At 42.2% G+C, this 21,911-nt stretch overlaps 1 protein-coding gene across 5 annotated transcripts in view; it reads left to right on the top strand.

Annotated features, from left to right (window-relative positions):
- SV2B (synaptic vesicle glycoprotein 2B) overlaps positions 1 to 21,911 on the top strand; it is a 259,567-nt gene that overhangs the window by 179,828 nt on the left and 57,828 nt on the right. For all 5 annotated transcript variants that reach the window (XM_082388923.1, XM_082388921.1, XM_082388924.1 and 2 more), the window contains one exon: positions 1,650 to 2,469. In XM_082388923.1, the coding sequence (XP_082245049.1) occupies positions 2,019 to 2,469 (451 nt within the window). In that variant the 5' untranslated portion in view covers positions 1,650 to 2,018. The remainder of the gene's footprint in view (positions 1 to 1,649; positions 2,470 to 21,911) is intronic.

Genomic DNA, 21,911 nt, shown 5'->3' with positions numbered 1-21,911 from the left:
GTCTGTCCAGGACTGAGGGCGAGGAGAGCCAGGCAGACAGGTGTAGGGCAGGGGGTCCAGGGATACCCTGTGGGCACGGCGAGGGCAAGCGTGTCCAGTCCGCTGTGGGGAGGCGTCGGCTGAGCTTGGTGAAAGGACAATGTGGGTTTCGGGTGTGACAGGGAGGCCTGGAGAGGTTGAGGGAACGAGTATGTACTTGACAGCAGGTGGGTTGAGCTGGGGAGTGGATTTCTGGCAGCCCTGATGAAGAGATCTGAGCATCCAACTTAGTCCGAGGGTCTGGCAGTGGGGAGAGTTGAAGTGAGTTAAAGTGTCCGGGAGGGGTCTGGCCTCCACCCAGGGGGCTGCTCAGTGAGAAGCTGGGCCTCAGAGCCACTTGGGGAACCGTGTGAAAACTCAGATTTCTGAGCTTGAACCAGTCCCTCTGCATGCATTCTAGAATCCGTTTTCTAAACTCCCCGGGGGATCCAGTGTGACAGGTCCTTGGAACAGCATTTGGGAAGCACGACAGCCATGGGAAGAACTGACTTTGGGGATCAGTGGACCTGGTTGAGTCCTGGTTCTGTGACCTTGATCTAACCCCACCTGAGGCACAGTTTCTTTATCTGTAAGATAAGGATGCAAACACATTTTCCTTCTTTTTCTGATTGTTGTAGGAATTAGGGATAAGGGATGTGACACATTTAACACAGTTTCTGGTACCCAGGAGACATTGTTAAATGGTGACTCCAGACCTTGTGAGAACTGGGATTCTAGGGATGTAATTAGGACAGGGTCTGTTGGGCATGGAAATCAACAGATGGACCCACTGATTGGAATTGGGATATAAGGTAGGGTCTTGGCTCTGACAATACTGGGTCTTGGTTTCCAGAACTGGAGCTAGAAAAAAAAAGAGCAAAATAACATCAATGCTTAAATAGTGTTTACCAAGCAGGTCAGGCACTGTTCTAAGTACTTTATGCACAGCCTTATGGGTTAAGTACTATTGTTATCTCCATCTTACAGATGAGAAAATTGAGATGAGAAAAATATGTGCATGATCACATGGCCATTATGTGGCAGAATCAAATTTCAGGCACAAGCTCTCTGGCTCTGGGTCTTTAGCAACTATTCTTGCCTATTTAAGACAAGTACAAGGTCAGAGTGGCCCTGGAACCACAATGCTGAGTTTCAAAAGTAAGCTGAGCCCTGGGAAAAATGGTGTTGGATATTTCTTTGCCATACATTTCTAGATGTAAAATTGTACAGCCACTTCATGCCAAAGTTAGAAAAGCTGGCCTCCTCATAACAGAAGCTGAGCTGTAATAAACCTGCCCTGTTGCCAAAAGCTTGATCTATTCTAACAGAAAACCCATAACACAAAATAGTCTTGTATTGAAAATCTCTTGCTCGCTTTATATTTCATTCTTGTATAAGACTTGACCCCTTTCATGGGTTAATCAATGCTTCCAAGGGCCTCTCTGACCACTGCTCTTTTTCACTGGTTTAAGGCTCATTCATTTGGTATGAATCTGATGTCTAACCAAGATTTCCTCCACATTATACATGAAGCACTGGCACTAACAAATATATTTGTTTAATTCTGAGAGTATTTTGTCAGAATTTCCACATTTCATAACATTCTTCTCTTTCCTTTCTCTGTACTCCAGGGTATAACCTTCAGTAGCAGAACAAACCAGGCCAGTCAGCAAATTGCCAAGTCCTGCAGGCTCTTTGTCAAGGAGAACAGCTGGACCCATTTCTAATCAACGTCTCCAACACGATACCTTTGGATTGCTGCAGGAGACCAGACCAGAATTTGAAACTTTCCAAAGACTTCCAATAGACATTGAATGCAAATGGATACTTAGGTTGCCTTTGAGACCAAGGGGAAGAATACAGGTGTCACATTCACCCAAGAAGTCTACATTTAAACCTCTGTACATAGAATGGATGATGGTTATTGAAACAGCCCAAACCTCTTTCACAGTGCAAGGGATATAGCTCGAGAGGCAAGCAGGCAGTCCCAGAACCAAGGAATGGATGACTACAAATATCATGACAACTATGAGGGCTATGCCCAGAGTGATGGCTATTATCGTGGTAATGAGTCCAATCCAGAAGAAGATGCACAGAGTGATGTTACAGAAGGCCATGATGAGGAGGATGAGATCTATGAGGGCGAGTACCAGGGCATCCCTCACCCAGATGACATCAAGACCAAGCAGACCAAGATGGCGCCCTCCAGGGTGGATGGTCTTCGGGGCCAGGCAGACCTGATGGCTGAGAGGATGGAAGAGGAAGAGCAGCTGGCCCACCAGTACGAGACCATCATTGATGAGTGTGGCCACGGACGCTTCCAGTGGATCCTCTTTTTTGTTTTGGGTTTGGCCCTGATGGCTGATGGGGTGGAAGTGTTTGTGGTGAGTTTTGCCCTGCCCAGTGCAGAGAAGGACATGTGTCTGTCTAGTTCCAAGAAAGGAATGCTTGGTAAGTAGATATTTTCAGAGATCATTCTCTTTGTGGCATTAAAATCTGAAGGGGAAAGAGCAGTAAAATTTGTATAGCACCTGTCACTGTTAGGTCTCTTAAATCTATCATAGTGTCCTCGCAACACTATCATTTTACATCTATTTTTTCATTAAGGTATTTTTATCTCAGAGAAATGAATAGGCAGAGGTTTCCAAAGCTAGTAAGTATTGGAGCTTGGGTGCCTACCCAGATCTGTCTGAGTCCCAAGCTCTTAGTTCTTCTTTCCAAGTCTTTTTTTTTTAAAAATTGAAGTATAGTTGATGTACAATATTGTATGTTACGGGTGTACAACACAGTGATTCACAATTTTTAAAGGTTATGTTCTTTTTTCCAAGTCTTGTTGCCTCCTTGAGAGTCTGATTTCTCTCTTTTTCGTGTTAAACCATCTTCCATATCCAAATGACAAATTCATTTTGTGTGTGGCAAGCCATAGGTCTCTTCCACTCAGTCCTTCTCTCTATGTCTTTCCAGAACGTGATAGCATCCGCTCCTGGTTTCTCTTGTATATAAGTGTTAGTGGGCTGAATGCCCGTGTGCCTTGGCGATGAATACTGGGCTGAGCCACCCACAGAGCCCCTTCAGGCTGTTGGGGATCACACTGTGAAGCACAGATGGATTCCATGGGATGGAGGACCAGCTTTGCAAATCATTGATGAGACTAGCACCACCAGAGCCAAACATCAGATATCAGGGCTTGCAGCACAGAGGATTCTGTGAAGTTAGAGAGAGGATGGGCATAAACAGTGTGGCATAGAAGAGATTCATCAAAATATAGACAAAATAGTCTTGGTCATTAAATGTCCTGCAAAACATATTCATTCTCTAAATTCAGAGTCCATGCAATTGATTGTTTAGCAAATATACAGTTACAGAGAACTTACTGTGAGTCAGGTTCTTACTCAAGACAGAGACGTAGTTATGACCCACAAGAACTCAAAATCCATCTAGCAACTTAGTTCCTTCACTCAAAAGATATTTCTTACTTGTGTACCATGTTTTAGTCTTTGTGCTCAGGCCCTGGGGAGAAAATATTGAACAAGGTAGATGTAGTCCTTGACTCTCAAAGAACTTACATAAAGTAGGACAAACAGGCATTAATGAACATAGAGAATTATTTGATTATGGTAGAGATACCTGCTATGAAACACTTTGCGCCATTCTGGTCCCAATGCCTGCTTTAGAGCAGGGATTGACAAACATTTTCTCTAAAGCTCCAGATGGCCTCTGTCACCACTACTCAACTCTGCCTCTAGCACAAAAGCAGCCATAGACAATTTGTAAACTAATGGGCACAACTGTGTTCCAATAAAACTTTATTTACAAGAAAAGGCAGTAGGCTGAATTTAGCTTATGGACTATAGTTTGTTGGCCCCTGATTTAGAGCCACAATAAATAAGATTGGGATATAATATAAAGAAAATATCTGCATAAAGAATTGTCCCTGGAGGCTCTTAAAAATGGTTTTACAGGCTCACAGATATAGAGAACAGACTTGTGGTTGCCCAGGAAGGGGAGTAGGGGAGGGAAGGAATGGGAGTTTGGGATTAGCAGAGGCAAACTATTATATATAGGATGGATAAACAACAAGATCCTACTGTATAGCACAGGGAACAATATTCAATATCCTGTGACAAACCGTAATGGAAAAGAGTATGAAAAGAATATATGTATAACTGAGTCACTTTGCTGTACAGAAGAAATTAACACAACACTGCAAATCAACTATACTTCAATAAAATTTTAAAAGAAAGAAAAAAGAAAAATACGGGCCAATATCCCTAATGAATATAAACGCCCCCCAAAAAAATCAGCCTTAAAGAAGTAAATTCTGACACATGCTAAAACATGGATGAAACTTGAGTTATGATAAGTGAAATATACTACTCACAAACACACACACACACACAAATGGTTTTATCCATTCCTGCTTAATTAAAGGGACATTTAAAATGATGAGAACTCTGTCAGATATGGCCATCAGGAAACCAGAAGAGACCAAGTATATGCAAACAAAAGAGATGACTCAACAAGCAAGACGTCACCCAGAGTTTTTAAACACCAACAAAATTTTATTTTTAAAAAATTTTTTTTATTATTTTTTTATCAACAAAATTCTGCTGTGTTTCTCTAAGTTTCAATAGATTTTTAAAAAAGGGCAAAACCCAAAACAAAACATACCCCAACCTCCTGATCAAACCAAACCATCCCCAGTTGATCTAAGACCATTATTTTGTTTTGTGATATTCTCAACTGAAACCTTGGATCCCTATTAGTCCAAATTGGTATGTCAGTAATGCTTTCACACCCTCTTGTTCTCTCTGCCACCCTGGTGCCCAGCAACCTCATTAACAGCATGGTTACAGCTCCTGCTGGCTCCCAGGGCAAATGCTAGGAGTTGAGGGAACATAGTCCCAATCTGGAGAGCCCACGTTTGTGCAATTTTACTTTCAGTGTTTATCATGAAGATGCTATGACTCAGCCCAAGACGGGCAGGCAGACCCCTGAGCAGAGATGGACTCCTGATGCACTTGTGGGGCCCCCTTTATGGATCCAGGGAGGTGGGTGATTGGAGGGTCTCGTGAAGCCGGCTTTTCCATGTGCTGTCTCATGTCAGCTTCATAGTCACCATGGTGCTTATAGGATTTTTATCCCGTTTGTACACATCAGGAAACAGGCTCAGAGAGCTGTATTTAATGTCACATAGTAATTGCTGGAGCTGGGATTTCAACCCAGATCTTTCTGATTTCAGGGTCTGTGTTCATTCTGCTATACCATACCGCCTTTCTTTCACACATGGTCTTTAGGAAGGAGGTCATGCCATGGGGCAGACTTCTTTCCAGTCATCAAGCGTCCCACAGATTACTTGAGCAACCATGGATTGCTTCCAACAGAGACATAGCATGATGTGGGGAATAGTGGTGTGGACACTGGTGTCTGGCCACTAGGGTTTGGCAACTGGCTATATCATTTATCTTCCAGTGACCTTGGGCAAGTCATCACTTCTTTAATTATCAGTTTTCCGGTATATGGAATAGGGTAATGATACATCTGTTGTGAAGATTCAATGAGATAAAGCTGGTAAAGCAATCAGCGCTCCATGCCCCTAAACTACTGTTTGTTCTTGTTACTTTGTATTATGACAGTCTCCCTTCAGCATTTACAGTGAATTATAGTTGCAGTGAGACAACGGAGCAGCCTGGACCCTGCAGCCAGGTGGCCTGGGTAGGAGCCCTTGCTCTGCCAATTCTTAGGAGGGTGACTGTGGGAATTACTTAGCTTCTCTGTGCCTTGGTTTCCTTCTCTGCAAAATGGAGATACTAATGGTATCTTACCTCATAGGGTTTTTGAGGACTAAATGGATTTAATGCATTTAACTTGCCTGAAAAAGTGCCTGCCCATAATAGGTGCTCATTTTAGTTATTATTGTTGAGGTTGTTATTATTACTAAGTTGATTGCTTGATAATGATGACTCACCCAAATTCAGGACTAGATTTTCTCAGGTGACATTGCATATTTCTTTAACCCGAAGTTATTTATAATAGGCTTTTAAGGTCAAGCTTCCCTACCTTGGCTGGTGAAAAGGCCTTTTCTGTTCAAGTGCTAACCCAGTTCTTTCTTTCCCCTTCCTAGCTGTTTTTTTTTTTAAGACAATATTTTTTTGAGCAGTTTTAGGTTCACAGACAAATTGAGAGGAAGGTACAGAGATTTTCTTTATGCCCCTTCCCCACACACATCATCTCCTCCTATTATCAACATCCTCTAGCAGATGTACATTGTTACAGTTGATGAACCTACATTGACACATCATAATCACCCAGAGTCCATAGTTTATTTTTACTTTAGGGTTCAATCTTGGTGTTACACATTCAATGGGCCAAACAAATGTGTAATGACATATATCCATCATTACAGTATCATACAGAGAATTTGCACTGCCCTAAAATTCTTTGTGCTCTGCCTATTCATCTCTCCCCCCTTCCCCAACCCCTGGAAACAAATGATTTTTTTTTTTTTTACTGTCTCCATAAGGTTTTGTCTTTTCCAGAATTTCATATAATTGGACTCATATAGTATGTAGCCTTTTCAAATTGCCTTCTTTTGCTTAGTTATATGCATTTAAGTTTCCTCCATGTCTTTTCATGGATTAATAGCTCATGTCTTTTTAGTGTTGAATAATATTCCATTGTCTGGATGTACCACAGATTATTTGTCCAGTCACCTACTGAAGGACATCTTGGTTGCTTCCAAGTTTTGACAATTATGAATAAAACTGCTAATAAATGTCCACGTGTAGGTTTTTGTATGGACATAGTTTTCAATTCCTTTGGGAAAGTATCAAGGAGTGTGATTGCTGGATTGCATGGTAAGAAAAGGTTTGGTTTTGTAAGAAACTGCCACAGTCTCCTAAAGTGGCTGCACCATTTTGCATTCCCACCAGCAGTGTATGAGAGCTCCTGTTGCTCCACATCCTCGCCAGTATTTGGTGTCTTCAGCGTTCTGGATTTGGTCATTCTGATAGGTGTGAAGTGATATCCCGTTGTTTTAATTTGCATTAATCTGATGACATATGATGTGGAACATCTTTCCATATACTTATTTGCCATCTGTGTACCTTCTTTGGTGAAGTGTTTATTAAGGTCTTTGACCCATTTTTAAATAAGGTTTTTTGTTTTCTTATTGTTGAGTTTTAAGAGTTCTTTGTAGGTTTTGCATAACAGTCCTTTATCGGATGTGTCTTTTGCAAATATTTTCTACCAGTCTGTGACCTGTCTTCTCATTCTCTTAACTCTCTTTTATTTTAAAAAGAAACTGGGGGAGTTCCTTGGTGGTCTAGTGATTAGGACTCGGTGCTTTCACTGCCATGGCCTGGGTTCAATCCCTTGTGGGGGAACTGAGATCCCTCAAGACCTGCAGCTCAGCAAAAAAAAAAAACCAAAAAAAACAAAAGGAAACTGAAAGTGATATGCCTCTGGACTTGACTCCTAGTTGATGTTCCAGGGAAAGTATTCAGAAGGAGAACTCTTCCTACCCCCAAATTCGGGCCTCAAATTATAGACTATTTTGTTAATTTCTTCCTGGAAATGGATGAACCATTCAGAAAATAAAAGAAGCATCCCCAGGCCAGGCAACAAAAATATCTGGGTGCCGCTGTGCCACTTTGCTGAGGTTTTAGGAAGATGAAAGTTTGCTTCCTTGAAGGGTTGTGTTTTAGTGAGTCACTTGTCTAGAACTGTCTCAGTTGGGGAAGAGAAAGTCCTGTGAAAATGTTGTTAGCATTGAAGGGTCAGCCCTGCTTCTTATAAAGTGGTTGGTCCCCTTTAAGACAAGAAGAATGCATTCATTTGTTAATTAGACTCTTTATTCTTATTTTTAAAAGAATTGCTGGACATTTCCTCATGCCTGTATTCCCTCTATGGCAATGCAAGACAGGCAGGTCCCAGCACTCAGTGTGTTTTATTCTAATGGTGAAAATAGAGTTCATACAAGAAATATAAAATACCAAACAGCACTATGCAATTATGCAATGCAATATTCAGTATTATCCCTTTTATTCAAATATGAAGAAAACAGAGACAGTGTAAGGGATGGAACTTGAGGTTGGCAGGTTGTAGAGTTAAGTGGCTTGTTTTTGTATCTGCTCTGCTGTTTAGTGGTTGTGTGACCTTGTGCTGATCTGAATTCTTTCTCTCAAAGTCTTCCATGATTTTAGGTGGTTGATGAATGAATCTATCAATATATTTCTTTTTAATCCCCTTCAGGTATCAATATTATTTATGTATTTTCTAGTTATATGTAGAAAAAATCATTTAAAATGACTTAAAGATAGGAAGTTTAGGACTGTCTGGCATGACATTTGCTTTTTCAAATGACATCAAATTGTTGGCATCTCTAATCATTGTTTCCTTATAGCTAGGATACCACTTAGTATTGATGACACATGGAACAAACCAACAGCATCCTTCTCTGCCTGCATTTGGTAAATTGCCACCAAAGTTTTCTCGTAATTGTAAAAATACCCCTTAGGCTGCAACTGTGGGTGATTCCTACCTTCATGCTGATCAAAAGAAAGAGAGCCTCATTTTTAGGTAGGAGTTCCACTTTTGCCTTCAGAATTTTGATTTCCTGGAAGGGTCTAGTTGCTCGGTGGGTATTTTATTGGCTGTTAGTTTTCCTTGCTATCTGCAGTGGGAAGGCTCAGGGAGTCCTACGCTTCAGATAGTGATTTAGAAAGTAACAGGGGACCCCTGGGGCTTGGTGTCATTATGAGCTAAGGGAGGACATGGAGCAATGTCAGATGGAGTGGATTCATTAGAATAAATTGCGTGTTGAATTTCCATAGCAGCTCAGAGATGGATGTATTACTCTGCTGTCATGAAAGATTATCCTTTAATTGTTTTATATGCAAGTTCGAAGTGAACATCAGGGCAGAGCACTTGATTTATGAGCCACTTTTTCTTTAGCCCTGAATTCAGAGTGTCATTTCCTGAAAGGAGGGGCCACCTGTACCCCAGAGCCTGGCACAAAATACGTGCTCAATAAATACTTACTTAGCATCATGGAAACAAATACTCATGATGGTGAAATCCACCACTAGGAATTTTCATATAATCTTTTTGTGTTTGATTATATCAGTTGTCCTTATTTATATTTTTTAGATCATGGGATTCTTTGGAATAGAATGAAAGCCAGGGCCTCCCTTAATAGAGTCTACACTGATTGCCATATTTAGGAGTGTGGACTTGACTCCACAGGCAAAGCTATTAAATGGGGAGCTATTAAATGGCTTTGAGGAAGGGAGTGACAAGGTGGTTTAGGACGATGACTCTACTCCCGTGATTTTGGTACTGGGAGTGGTTCTAGAGGAACAGAATCTTAAGGATGAGTTTACTGAATTGGTTCTGGAGCTTCTGGAATCAACTCTCTAATCTGGTTAAATTTAAAGACACTATTGACTCTATTTCACCTAGTAAAGAGAGCACTTCCTGTTCACAGCATGATGTGGTAATAGGGATACACAAAATATCATCATTGGATACTCCTATTCAAATACTTACAAAAGGCAGGGATCTAGGTGAGCATTTTTGTCAAACTAACTGCTGTCAAAGTAACGAGTATGAGATTGGCTGGTTGCTCCTAATGTCATTGACAAAGTGGGAAAAGAAATGAATGAACTGAGGACTCGAATTCCCAGCACAAGCACTGCATAAATGACCCCAAATCTTCTATGTCTGCCCTGAAGGACACCTTTATCTCCTGAGATTGCTGACAACCAAACCCAGAATCTCATCCTCTGAGTGGCTGAATTACAGTGCAGGTTGAATTCCCAGCCTCACAGCATGTCTACTGTTAAAGTAAAGGCATTGATAGGGAAGAAATAGGATCCTGGAAGTTGGCATGGGGATGTGTGGGAAGACCCTGATGCAGCTGGGGACGTTGAACTCCTAAATTTTGATCAGTCTTCTTCGCCAATAAAAGCAGCCCCTCCACTCGTCTTGAGGGGATTAACCCTGCGTTGATGAGGAAGCTGTAATGGCCTCCCCTTGAGGCACCTGCCTTGCAAGACATTGTTGATTCTCCTCAGGACCCCCACCCCTCTTTTCTTCTGGACTTATAACTAAACTCAAGTCCCTGCAGGTCCCTAAAAGTGAGGGTCAAAATGTGACCCATGAGGAGTTCTGCTACACTACAAAAGAACTACTTGGTTTTTCTAATTTACACAGAAGTTCAGGGAATATGTGTGAGAATGGATATTAGGGGTGTGGGGTAATGGTGGAAGGAACATAAATTTGGATTGGGCCACATTAATTGATATGGACCTGATAAACAGAGATTTCTGCATTTAATGTTGAAGCTCAGGCAGTTAGAAAGGGCTCTACCAGTTTGGTTGGTTGGTTGGCTAAAACATGGGCCAAAAGTTGGCCCACGGTAAATGAACTTGAATGCCAGACCTGCCTTGGTTTAATGTAGAGGAAGAGATTCAAAGTCTTAGGGAGATTGGAATGTTAGAGTGAATTTGTCATTTAAAACCTACTCACCCACCTTGGGAGGGTCCACAGGACACACCTTTCACCATGACTATGAGAAATAAATTTGTGAGGGGACCCCCAGCATCCTTGAAGAGCTCTGTGATCACTCTTAAATGTAAGCCAGACCTCGCAGTGGGGACTTCAGTCACTGAAATGAGAAACCTAAATGCAGAGTAACTGGACCCTGGGTGGCAGGGGCCAAGTGACAGTACTTAACCAGCAAAGTCAAGGTGGGAGTGATTACTGTAATGGACAGCAGAGTCAAAGCAGTACCTGATTCTAAGAGACTGCAGAATTCCCAGAAGTGAAATACATAGGAAGCCTACTAAATTTTTATTTGATCTGTATGAGCAGAAAAATTCCAGGTCAAGTGAACAAAAGTCTAACCTGTCTCATAAAAACAGTCACTGCCCCTCAATTGATTCCCGGATTTGAGCCAGTTTATAGACCCAAAATCCATGAGTGAAGGGGAGGCTGGGCCCCCTTGAGGAAGGATCCCAGGCTGCTGTCAAAAATTTATACTGGTTCATCTTTCTTCCAGTCTTCCCCAAGGGACCTTTGGCTTTTTACCAGCGTGACTGCGCATTGGGGAAAAGGAAATAATCAGACCTTTTGAGGATTACCAGACACTGGATCTGGGCTGGCACTAATTCCAGGAGATTCAAAACATCACTGTGTTCTATCATTCAGATTAGGGACTAATGGAGGTCGGGTGATCAATGGAGTTTTGGCTCAGGCCCATCTCACAGAGGGCCCGGTAGGTCCCCAAATCCACCCTGTGGTTATTTCCCCAGTTCTGGAGTGCTTAACTGGAGTAGACATATTTAGCAACTGGCAAAATCCCCACATTGATGAAGAATGGATTGTCAGGAAGAGAGACTAAGGTGGGAGATCTGACAGAAGTTTACTGGAGTAGTCCAAGGGAGAAATATGCAATTCCTGGACTAGTACATAGAGGAAACAGTAGAAGCTGTTTGAGTGTTTTGAAAAATTGAGATTTTTTTATATAGAGCTTCAAAATACTTCTGCTATAAGCACCATTTTTTTCTTATTTGATATATGCAGGAAAGAAAACCGATGACTTATGCAAAGAAGACAACCCTTCCTAACTTCAAGAGATTGACATTTTTACACAGCTGGTTATGTTTACTGTAATAAGATCAGTGAATTCATAGTCAGAGGGTTGACTATGACAAAGCTGATGAGTAAATTCAATTTTCTGTAACAAACATAAAGGAAGAAAAACAATTTCCTATACAACCAACCAACCCACCACCAACTAACCAACCAACCAAAAAACCAGCATCGTAATTTCAAGATTAAAAGTTATTTCACAATTAACCATTGGGGTTAAGAAAAATCTTGCAGGGAGACCTTCTTGAAACAAAACCCTCAGTTTTATGATGTGGGCTACATGTTAAGTACGGATTTAGCTTTGAGTGAGGCACTTTTCCCACTTGTCTACAGCTGTTTTGTTTTTTTGTGCCTTTCAACTTAGTCCTACATCAAAGGATAGAGCCTACCTCAGTCTGAAAGCATTTGTGTCAAAAACTAACTATTAACCACTTGTTCAAACTTATGAATCCTGGATTTCTACTCTGATTTTCATCAAGATTGAATCTAAGCTATTTGGAGCTCTATGTGTGTAGGTTTTAGTTATACATGGAGTAAATAGCATTGTCTGGAAAAAGAGGGGGAGGAGGAGGAGGGGGAGGGGAGAGGAAAGGGAGAAGGGGAGGGGGAGGGGAGGGGGGTAGGAGTACTTAGCTCTCAGGGCTGTTGGGAGAATTGAATGAGATCACCCTTCTAACTGTCCAGCTCAGGGTCTGCACACAGTATGTCCTCAGTTAATACTCATTCTGCTCTCCATCTGATCCATCTGTTGGATCTTCTGATCCAACAACCTGATGATGTTCAGCTTCTAACTTGTTTGAACTTTCATTGTAGCAAAGATGTCTCAGTACATTCTGTCTACACTCCTTGCAGAACGTCTTTGGCCATGAGACCTTCAAAGACTTGAAGGTTTTTTGTTTGTTTTTGTTTTTCTCCACAGTTGTAAGCACACTCCTTGAGACCTAAATAAAAGATGTTTGGTAACTAACGATTTATTAATTTGGGGAATAAAAATGTGCTAGTTACTTATTTATATGGATCCCCCTATATTTGTCCCCACCATGGAAAACTTTAGTGAATTAGAAAAAGCTCATAGGGCTGTTAATCCACATATTTGAAAATATAATCTTCAAACCATGGAAAATACAGCAGGAATGAATGGGAGAAATCCTTAAGTAAACTGCTATATTTACTGGGAATGGAGGGGAAGTTGCAGGGTTGGGCATGTCTCCAGATATTGCAAAATATCCCCTGGAGGGACAAAATCACCTCCAGTTGAGAACCACTGCTCCAGGTGAGGGATTCTCCCCTCTATCTGCCCATTTGAGTCACCTGAGGAGCTGTTAAAAAAAAACAGGCCCTGGGACTTCCCTGATGGTCCAGTGGTTAAGACTCCACGCTCCCAATGCAGGGGACCCAGGTTCGATCCCTGGTCAGGGAACTAGAGCCCGAATGCTGCAACTAAAGATCCTGCATGCTGCAGTGAAGATCCTGCACGAGGCAACGAAGATCCCACGTACCACAACTAAGACCCAGCTCAGCCAAATAAATAAATAAATATTATTTAAAAAACAAAACAAAACCAAAACAGGCCTTGCTGTAGAATAATGCTGTCAGAGACTCTACGAGTGAGGTATGGCATAGGCATTTTTTCACAGCTGTCTGGTGATTCTGTTGTGCAGCCAGGATAGAAAACTAGGTAGTTTACACAGAGACTCAGGCTCATTAGGAGCTACTGAGTTGTCAGGGATTTTTTTTATTGTGCTACCTAGGAATTCTCCCCAGATGGCTTCCTTCTTGAGTTTGTGGTGATGGATGGGATATTTGCATACACCTTGGCCAGTGTAAAGAAAATGGGGTTGTACCCAAAAATCTTGTTTACATTTGCAAACAAGATTATCAATGGATTTTGATATCCAAGAGATTATCAGTGATTTTCATAGATACTCACATTTGATCTTTAAATGAAACTGTGAAGTGGTCAGAGTGGTAATCCCAAGTTTACAGGATGAAAGAAGTGCTGCTCAAAGACCTTAAATGATGCATATGGTTCCTAAGGTAGTTTCCTTGTCCTGCGTTGTCACTCACTGCCACTCGTGTTCACTGTGGGTTACTTTATAGTAATGAGGTTGGAAGGTTTATTTTCTCATGTACGGATTTCTTCATAAAAAGCAAAGAACTAATGCTTAAGGGTCCATTATTTCCCAGGACTGGTACAACCTCTGTTACCTTTCTTTTAAATTAAAAGCAAATTATAATAATTATATTACTACCACCACCAAAAATTACAGTTTGATAAACTCTTTTATACTAAGCATTTTATATATGACATTTCTGATCCTTATAACAACCTGCAAGAGAAGCATTATTTTCACTGTTTTACAGATGAAAAATCTTAGTCTCTAAGAGGTTAATGTAACTTGTCAAAACTAGTTAGTGATGGCTCTAGGAGTTGAAACCAGTTGTCTGCCTGCAAAGTCTACTGCTTCTCCTTTACCTTGCCGTCCCATCTATGGAAGATGTCTCTAGGTGCCCGTTACATACGTAATCTTGAGCAACCTTTACGCAAAATGCATGACTCTGATAAGATACAGTTGCCAAGTAGGCACTGGGCCTCCATCAGAGTGCTAGAGTCAGTTACAGCTTATCTCTGTAGGTGAGAGCATGATGTAGTCCATGTCCCAGACAGCTGGACCAGAAAGCCCAGGTGCCGATTTCACCAGGGACTTGCAGTGATCTGACGCATAGATTGTGAGCCCAGAATAGGCTGTCATATTGCTGAAGGGCAACACTGCCATCCGCCTGTGAAAAGGGTCCCAAGGAATGCTCCATCGCCTTTTTAGACCAGAGCAGCAGAGGCACAAAGGACTTCCCCACCCTCCTTCTGCCAGGGACCACATCAGACAATGGAACACTCTTGTCCAATGTGGAGTTCATGACTATACAGCTATCATGGCCCTTTGCAGGCCAGCAGGTGTAAAATCTCTCTGTATTCATAACTCTTATGCAGCACAAGCCCAGATGAGTTGGTTTTTTCTTTGGAAAGGATTCATTTCGTTTCCAGAGAAGTCTCAGATATTAGCAGGGAAGGGAAGAGGGGAGGGAGAGTCAGATAGATGGTCTTGGAAATGTAATAGCCTTTGACATGCCCCCTGGGGTCCACTGAACAGACTGAATGTGAACACCCTTTTCTCCATTCGGACGGGCCCAGGCTGCTCAGATGTGCAGAGTGAGCATAATCTGTTTCAACACCGGAGATTTTGCTGACTCAGAGGCATATATCAGTCTCCACTGGGGATGTGCAGCAAATAGCCTAAAGAAGTCGCATCCTTTCCTTGGCCTTTCTGCCTCACCTCTCCTTGGGTCCTAGAAAGGAAAGTCTTATCCTTCGAAGGAGATGTAACAACAGATTATAAGGCATAAGCCATTACTTACAACATTATGGAATCATCTAATATTAGAAGTGGAAGGGATAAAGGAGAACTCCTAACATGCCTTTCATTTCTAACTGGAGGAAACTGAGCCCCAAGGAGGAAGCGAGTTCTTCAAGGTCACAAGCTCTGAGAGCAGGACCTGGGCCCCCGACACCTGGCACAGAGGTCTTTCCTCTATACAGAGTTGTCTTGCCTTTTGCTCTTAAGGAATGACTATATAAATCAATCAGATGATCTTTCATCTGTATGCTTTCTTTTTTAGGAGGCGGTATGTGTCTAGGATATATTCAACTGCCGGTAACAATGACTTTGAATCATGAAGATGTTTATTCTTTACTTATCAAAATTCTTAAAGTAGGCGGTTCCAGGGTTGGGTCAATGGCTTACTGATGTCAGGACATTAGGCAAGGACATTCTCCTGGCCTTTGCCTCATGGTTGTAAGCTGACCACCATAGCTCTATGCTCTACATCCTCCCATGATGGCTTTCCAAGCAGGAAGTGAGAGCGATGGTGGCAAGAAAGTGCCTCTTCTGCAATGTTCTCTCTTTTATTGCACAAAAACATTGTCTACTAGCCTTTGACAGACATCCCTGTATGTCTTATTGCTCTCCCTGAATTAAGAGTTGGATTCAGAGGACCATCTTAAATTAACTATGATTCATCCCCTATGAGTGTGTGTGTGTGTGTGTGTGTGTGTGTGTGTGAATTTCTCTGAACACATTTTAATACCTAACAAAACCACGCTTCCTTTAACAAGGAAGAAGAGGGAAAAAGTTCTGTTGGGAATGTGACCAACAGAGTCTACCATATGTGTAAACACTTTAAAGGTGGACAGTCTGACTTAATATTTTGGCTCTATCACTAACTACCTCTACCATCTTAGACAAGTCACTTAGCCTCCCTGAACTTTGGTTTCATTATCTATAAGATTAAGATATTATTAGTACCTACCTCACAGAACTATTGTGAGGGGTAATAAGATAGTGTACATCAAGGGCTCATCAAAGTGCCCAATAAGGACCCAATAAATATGATCTTGCTTTGTATATTTTTTCTTTATCTTATTGAATAACTCTTTAAGGAATCAATTATTTATTGAGTGGCTCATTGATGAATGACATACAAGTGCCTCCCTCATGGAGCTAACATTTTAGGGGGAAACAGACAATAAATGAGATGATTCCACGCCCCCCCCCCCCACCTTCCTAAACTCCATTCTTCCATTGGCAGCAGCAGGGGGCGATCCAGAACTCAGTGTGCTCTAGGTAGGTCCTTCAATACTTCTTTTCCCCCTAACACTACCAACCGTGCTACCAAAATTGATTTTGAGACCTTCGGGAGCATGATTACACCCTTTATCACTGTATGTGTTGGTCACCATGAGAGGTCCACGTCTCCCAAGATGTTCATTATCACCCAGACTTTCATCCCCCTATGGCACTGTGCATCCTTTTTTTCCCTATCTCATCTCCCACCTCCTCCTTTAATGTCATTTGCCTTTTTGCTACAACTGAAACGTATTCTCCTCTGAGGATGTTACTTAGCCCTGCAGTCTTAGTGGGTGGCTGTTTCCTTTTTCATATTCCACACCCCTGTACCATTGCTCCTCCGGGCTCCCCCATGACATTTCCAGACCATTCTCCCTTCCTCCTGCTTAAAACATTCCTCATTTGCATCTCCTGTCCTCAGAGGGTGTCACTTAACATGCATCCTTGTGGCAGTCATCTACTGGCCCCGTGTGTCATGCCCCCTCATTCCTTGAGGAATTTAGTGCCAGGTTTACTGTCACTATATCCATTATAATTCTTGGTGATTTCAGTAAGCACTTTCCAATATCCTAGTTTCTTTCCTTAAAGTCTTCTGCAATGATATCCCCCCTCCTAATCACCTACTGTCCTGGTCTTACCCTAGGTCTTATTGTTATTGATTACTCCAACCCCTCCACAATCCCAATGTCAAGTATCCCTTCTTCTGTCTTTCTAGCTCACTCTGTCCAGTCCTCCAGCTCCCACAATTGTTCAACCTCATGAGACCTACAGCCTTTTGGTCTGTCTCTCACCATGCTCTTGTCCTCATCCCATTCTTCACTGAACTTAAATTCTGTGAGCCAGAATCATAACCGTGATCAACTTCCTTGTGCCTCTCTTTTTTATTGTGTCCCTCAGCTCTGGTTACACCTCACTCTTCATCAGTCTGTCCCTGTACCCTGTAGCTGAACATGGCTGGTGAGATACACACAATGTCGTCCACTGGTCTCACTTTAAATTTACTGTCAATAACCTCAAGGGCGTCCTTGTGCTGCCAGCCATCGTCTTTCATTTCCCTGAATTATTCACTTTCCCACTCTCCTTGATGACAATTTCATGCCTCATCCTCTGCTTTCCAGTTCCCAGCGCCTCCTCCCCATATTTACCCTCAGCATAATGAACTCAGTTCCTCTTTCACTGAGAAAACAGAAGCAACCAGAAAAGAACTCCCACGGTGCCTACCTCCACACTTACCTTCCTAACTGCCCCTGGGCTTACATCTTATTCCTGTTGCTGTGGAGGAGCTGTGAGGCTCACCTGTCTACTCTCAGGCTTGATTCCCATCCACTCTCACTTCCCCAGGGTACCACTTTCATAATTCTCACCTTCCTCTCCCTCATCTATTTTTCTGTCTATCTCTAGTCATTCCCATCAGCACACAAACATGATACAGTTTCTCTAATCCTGACTTCACACACATCTCTTCTGTTTTCAGTAAAACTCACTAAATCCAAGTCCTCACTTCCCATTTTTCCTCGACTTTGAGCAGAATTTAGTCCCCAACACTTCAGAAAACTGTTCTTGTCTAGAACACTAGTGACCCCCACTTGGTCAATGGAGTGGTCCAATCTCAGTCCTCCACATTCCTGACCTGTCAGCAGCAACTGTAAGAGTTCAGCCCTCCCGCCTCCTTGAAACACTTTCTTTATTGGATGTCTAGGCTACTCCTGCCTCCAGTTTCCCTGCTGTTCCACTGGCCACTCCTTCTCATTCTCCATTGCTGGTTTCTCTTCATCTTCCTGACCCTTGAACATTGGAACATTTCAGTACTCAGCCAAGGAAGCTCCTCTCTATTGCCACTCACTTCTTTGGAGAGCTGATGCAATCTCTGCTTTATATACCATCTATTCTCTTGACTCTACCTTTAAAATACAACCAGAATCCAGCCACATCTTACCATCTCCACTGCCACCGATCACTCCACTCCAAGTTGTCAATGTCACTCACTTGGGATATAATGGCCTTCTAACTGGCCTTTGTGATTCCACCTGTCAGAGGGAGAGACCACTGTGGATGGTGTGGATGGGTGGTCATGGAAGCTTTGGAAGGAGCCAGCCATGCAAAGATCTGAACGAAGAGCATGCCAGCTGGAGGAACAAGCAATGTGAAGACAGACGGGAAAGAGCATAGAATATCACTATCCAGGGGGTACTCAATACCTGATACAAAGGTAAAGAGAAAATTAAGAGTAATTGTCATAGGAATAAAAAAATTAAGACATCTGACCCACGAGATACATTTTATTTCACAAAAGTGTGAATACTCACTTTCCTAACATACTAATATTAAAACCTGTGCTGATCTCTGTCACATAGGGTTTGCAAACAATGGATGAAAATAATTGTTTGGTTAGTAGAGTGTTTTAAAAAGCAAGGCATTTTATTTAGAAATCAGATTTCCGGCTCTTTCTGAAACTCTAGGAATAGAGTGTATATTCGATAACACAACAACTGGCTGAAGTTAATTATGGCTGCTCCCTTTAGATGGGCCCGTATTCCCCCATTCCTACCATTCCCCATTAAATATGCCTGCTCAACTTCACTCATTTGCATTTACTGCTTGGCCCTTATAGGCATCTGATTTTGAAATCCTTGGGCTAAGAGGTGAAAAGATTTCATCAGTTTGGATATTTGAGAGGACTCACAAGACGCCTCTGAGTATAGTCACATAGGCTCTTATTTAAAGGGAGAGAGAGAGTGTAAGCAATAACTGAACATTCAAAAGACATCCAGGCACAGTCCCCAAGGTCCTTCTTATTCTCATATGGGCTTGTCTCCAGATAAAACCACCAAGATCTGTGCAAGAAATCTTCACTTTAGGAGACCTCAAGGCAGAAGTTCCCAGAGGGATTTTCTTGTCCCTCTGATTGTGTGGTAGAGCCAGGTTGACTAACCAGTTATGACACTGAAAACCATGAGTAAACAAATTGGCTCTAGGTATCACCAGGGGAGTTTCAGACTTTAAACAGCACATCACAAATCTCATTGCCCTTATCTTGGCCATGAGTCAGAGCCAGATGTCTAGGTGTCCCAGAGAGAAAGACAGATCTTTTCCAGTCCGGCTGTAAATCAACTCTATGCTAATATAGAAGATAATGTTCTTTGAAGACAAGGTAGCCTGTTCAGAGTCATTGTACCAAAAGGCATCCAAGTTTTGTAAGGTCGTGAGTTTGACCTCTGCCAATAACCAGCCTCATCACCTTCTGATCCCTGTGTGATGCTCAGTCCTGCTGTCTCCATCCAACCATTCCTTTACCACCCCCAACCATCTGCTTATTCTAAGATAGCCAAGCTTGGCCCCCACCCTCTTTCTAGTCATCAGCTTGCCAGAGTTCTTGCTGTGGCCTTTCTCTGGCCCCTGCCCTGCTCTACCACTTCACTTGTTTCCACCTATTTATTTCTGTTATATTGTGAGTGTTTTTGAAAGCAGAGGACTGGGCTGGACTTATTTAATCTCTATGCCCCTTTCCCACACTCGCTGATACGTAGAGAATGGGGCTGAGCAAATTTCCTTGTAAAGATTTTGGTTCCCATTCTTGATTTGATGTCAACTACTCCTGTCTCAGCTATTAACTCTGAGCCATACTCTGCAATTAATTAGCACTACCGTGATTCTCCTGGACTGGTCCTAGATGTCATCAGATACATGGTTCCAACCTCTAGAAATGACCACAATGGCAGCCTCAACTTGGGCTTTAGTGGAATGGTTGAGGGATTGCCGAGGCTCAGTGGGTAATGGTCATAGCTGAGATGCCCACGCTGTCCAGGAGAGCTATCAGAGATGTCACACCTCTACTGGTTTTAGCCCAGGTGACACCTCTTCTTACCTGCACTGAGAGGTACCAAAGGGAAATCTCTGCTTTTCTAAGATGGCTCTAGTGTGGTGGTATGTGGACAAGGCAATTTCAGGGTTCTCACAGCATCCTCAAGGAATATTTCTTAGTGCCTCTTCTTATCAGCCTGAGAGAAGATTAAGGGACATGCCAGATACCCCTTTGCCCCAGGGCTAGCCCGGGGCAGAAACCTCACTAGTATCCTGAAAGTTTTCTGTTACAGTTGCTTCCACAATGCCTGTAGGCCTATCTTCTACTCATCAAAGACATGGCTAGAGATCTGGGGTCTGGGTATCCTTACAGGCTCACTGCTTGGTTCAGAATATTGCCTTGTGGCTTGAGCTTGGTTATGCATCACCTGGGTTGATAAAGTCTCTGGGCTGCCTTGCAGGGTCTTTAATTTCCTTTAAGTATTGCTGGAGAAAGAACCTCTTTCTGGTTTAAGACCCTATCCTTACACTATGTTGCTGAAGCAAGTGGCTCTGTCTCTCAGATTCCCCAATCCATCTGCAGACCCCTACCTCTGGATCTATTGGCCACATGCCAAACCTAGACCTTCCAGGAGGGATGATTCTGCTCTTCCATAGCGTTGTGGCTTCTCTCAAACTGAAGGACCAAGCATGAGTGAACGTATTGCATCCTCAGGCAGAGTGACAAATACCTCCAACCCTGATGTCCTTGAATAGTATTAGTGCACCTTTTCTCATGGGCTACTCCATAACTTGGGGCATTGATGAATCACCCAACTGTAAACCTGGATTTCTTCTATCAGATATTAGAACAATTTACTCAGATATTTCAATAATTGTGGTAAAAGAGGAAAGCTCCTAACCTCATCTATTAAATGAAAACATTAATACTTCCCTCACAGGGTTGGAATGACAAATTGAAATTATTCTATATATCACCTAGCATAGTATCTAGCACATGGTAGGGTCTTAAAAGATGCTAATTCCTTTGTCCCTTCCTTTCTCCTCTCCACACTTGTTTCCAAATATCTTATGTGACCTTTTGGAGAGTTCCAACTTTCAGTAGACTGGGAAAGTTAACCTACTTGCAAAGATTCATTCACTTGAGTTTATCAGACACATAAAGTACTAGAAGAGTCCAATACAGTGATTGCCAGGTTGGTTTCCACTAGACAAACTGTTAAAACCAAACCTTTTCTGTGCTAAACGCTTTAGACCCAAAAGAAAATATTTACTTATCCCAGAAGTTTCCAAGCATCCAGATGTTATATAAACAAAGCACTTGGCCAAATTACCCAAGGCATCTGATTTCATAGGGGTATGCAGATAGATACCCTGATGTTCTTCCATGACTTAGTACCAAATTGAGACTTCTCCCAGGGGTTCATTTATGTGTTCAACCTTTATTACATTTACTACGTGATAAAGTGGTAAACTTTATAGATCTGTGACTCCCAGACCCTAGTCCAAGAGAACATTACCCTTCAAGAAAGTATATTTGGATGAATAATAAAGAAGTGGAATAGAAATGGTTCCATCTGGAGATGCTGATTTTTATTCTTGCAAGGCATATGCATGCAGTCAAATAAATACTGGAGTGGCTGCAGAAAAAGGGAGCTCAGAAGTTTCCTAGGATATTAGTGCATTTAATTTCTGTGTATTCAAGTGAAAAAAATGTGAGAAATGCTTTCTTTGTCCTTGGTTAATTGCTAAATA

The sequence above is a fragment of the Balaenoptera borealis genome (assembly GCF_965194805.1).
Source record: "Balaenoptera borealis genome assembly, chromosome: 3".
Taxonomy (NCBI): Eukaryota; Metazoa; Chordata; class Mammalia; order Artiodactyla; family Balaenopteridae; genus Balaenoptera; species Balaenoptera borealis.
The sequence above is the reverse complement of the archived record's forward strand: the minus strand, read 5'-3'. Positions and strand labels throughout refer to the sequence as shown.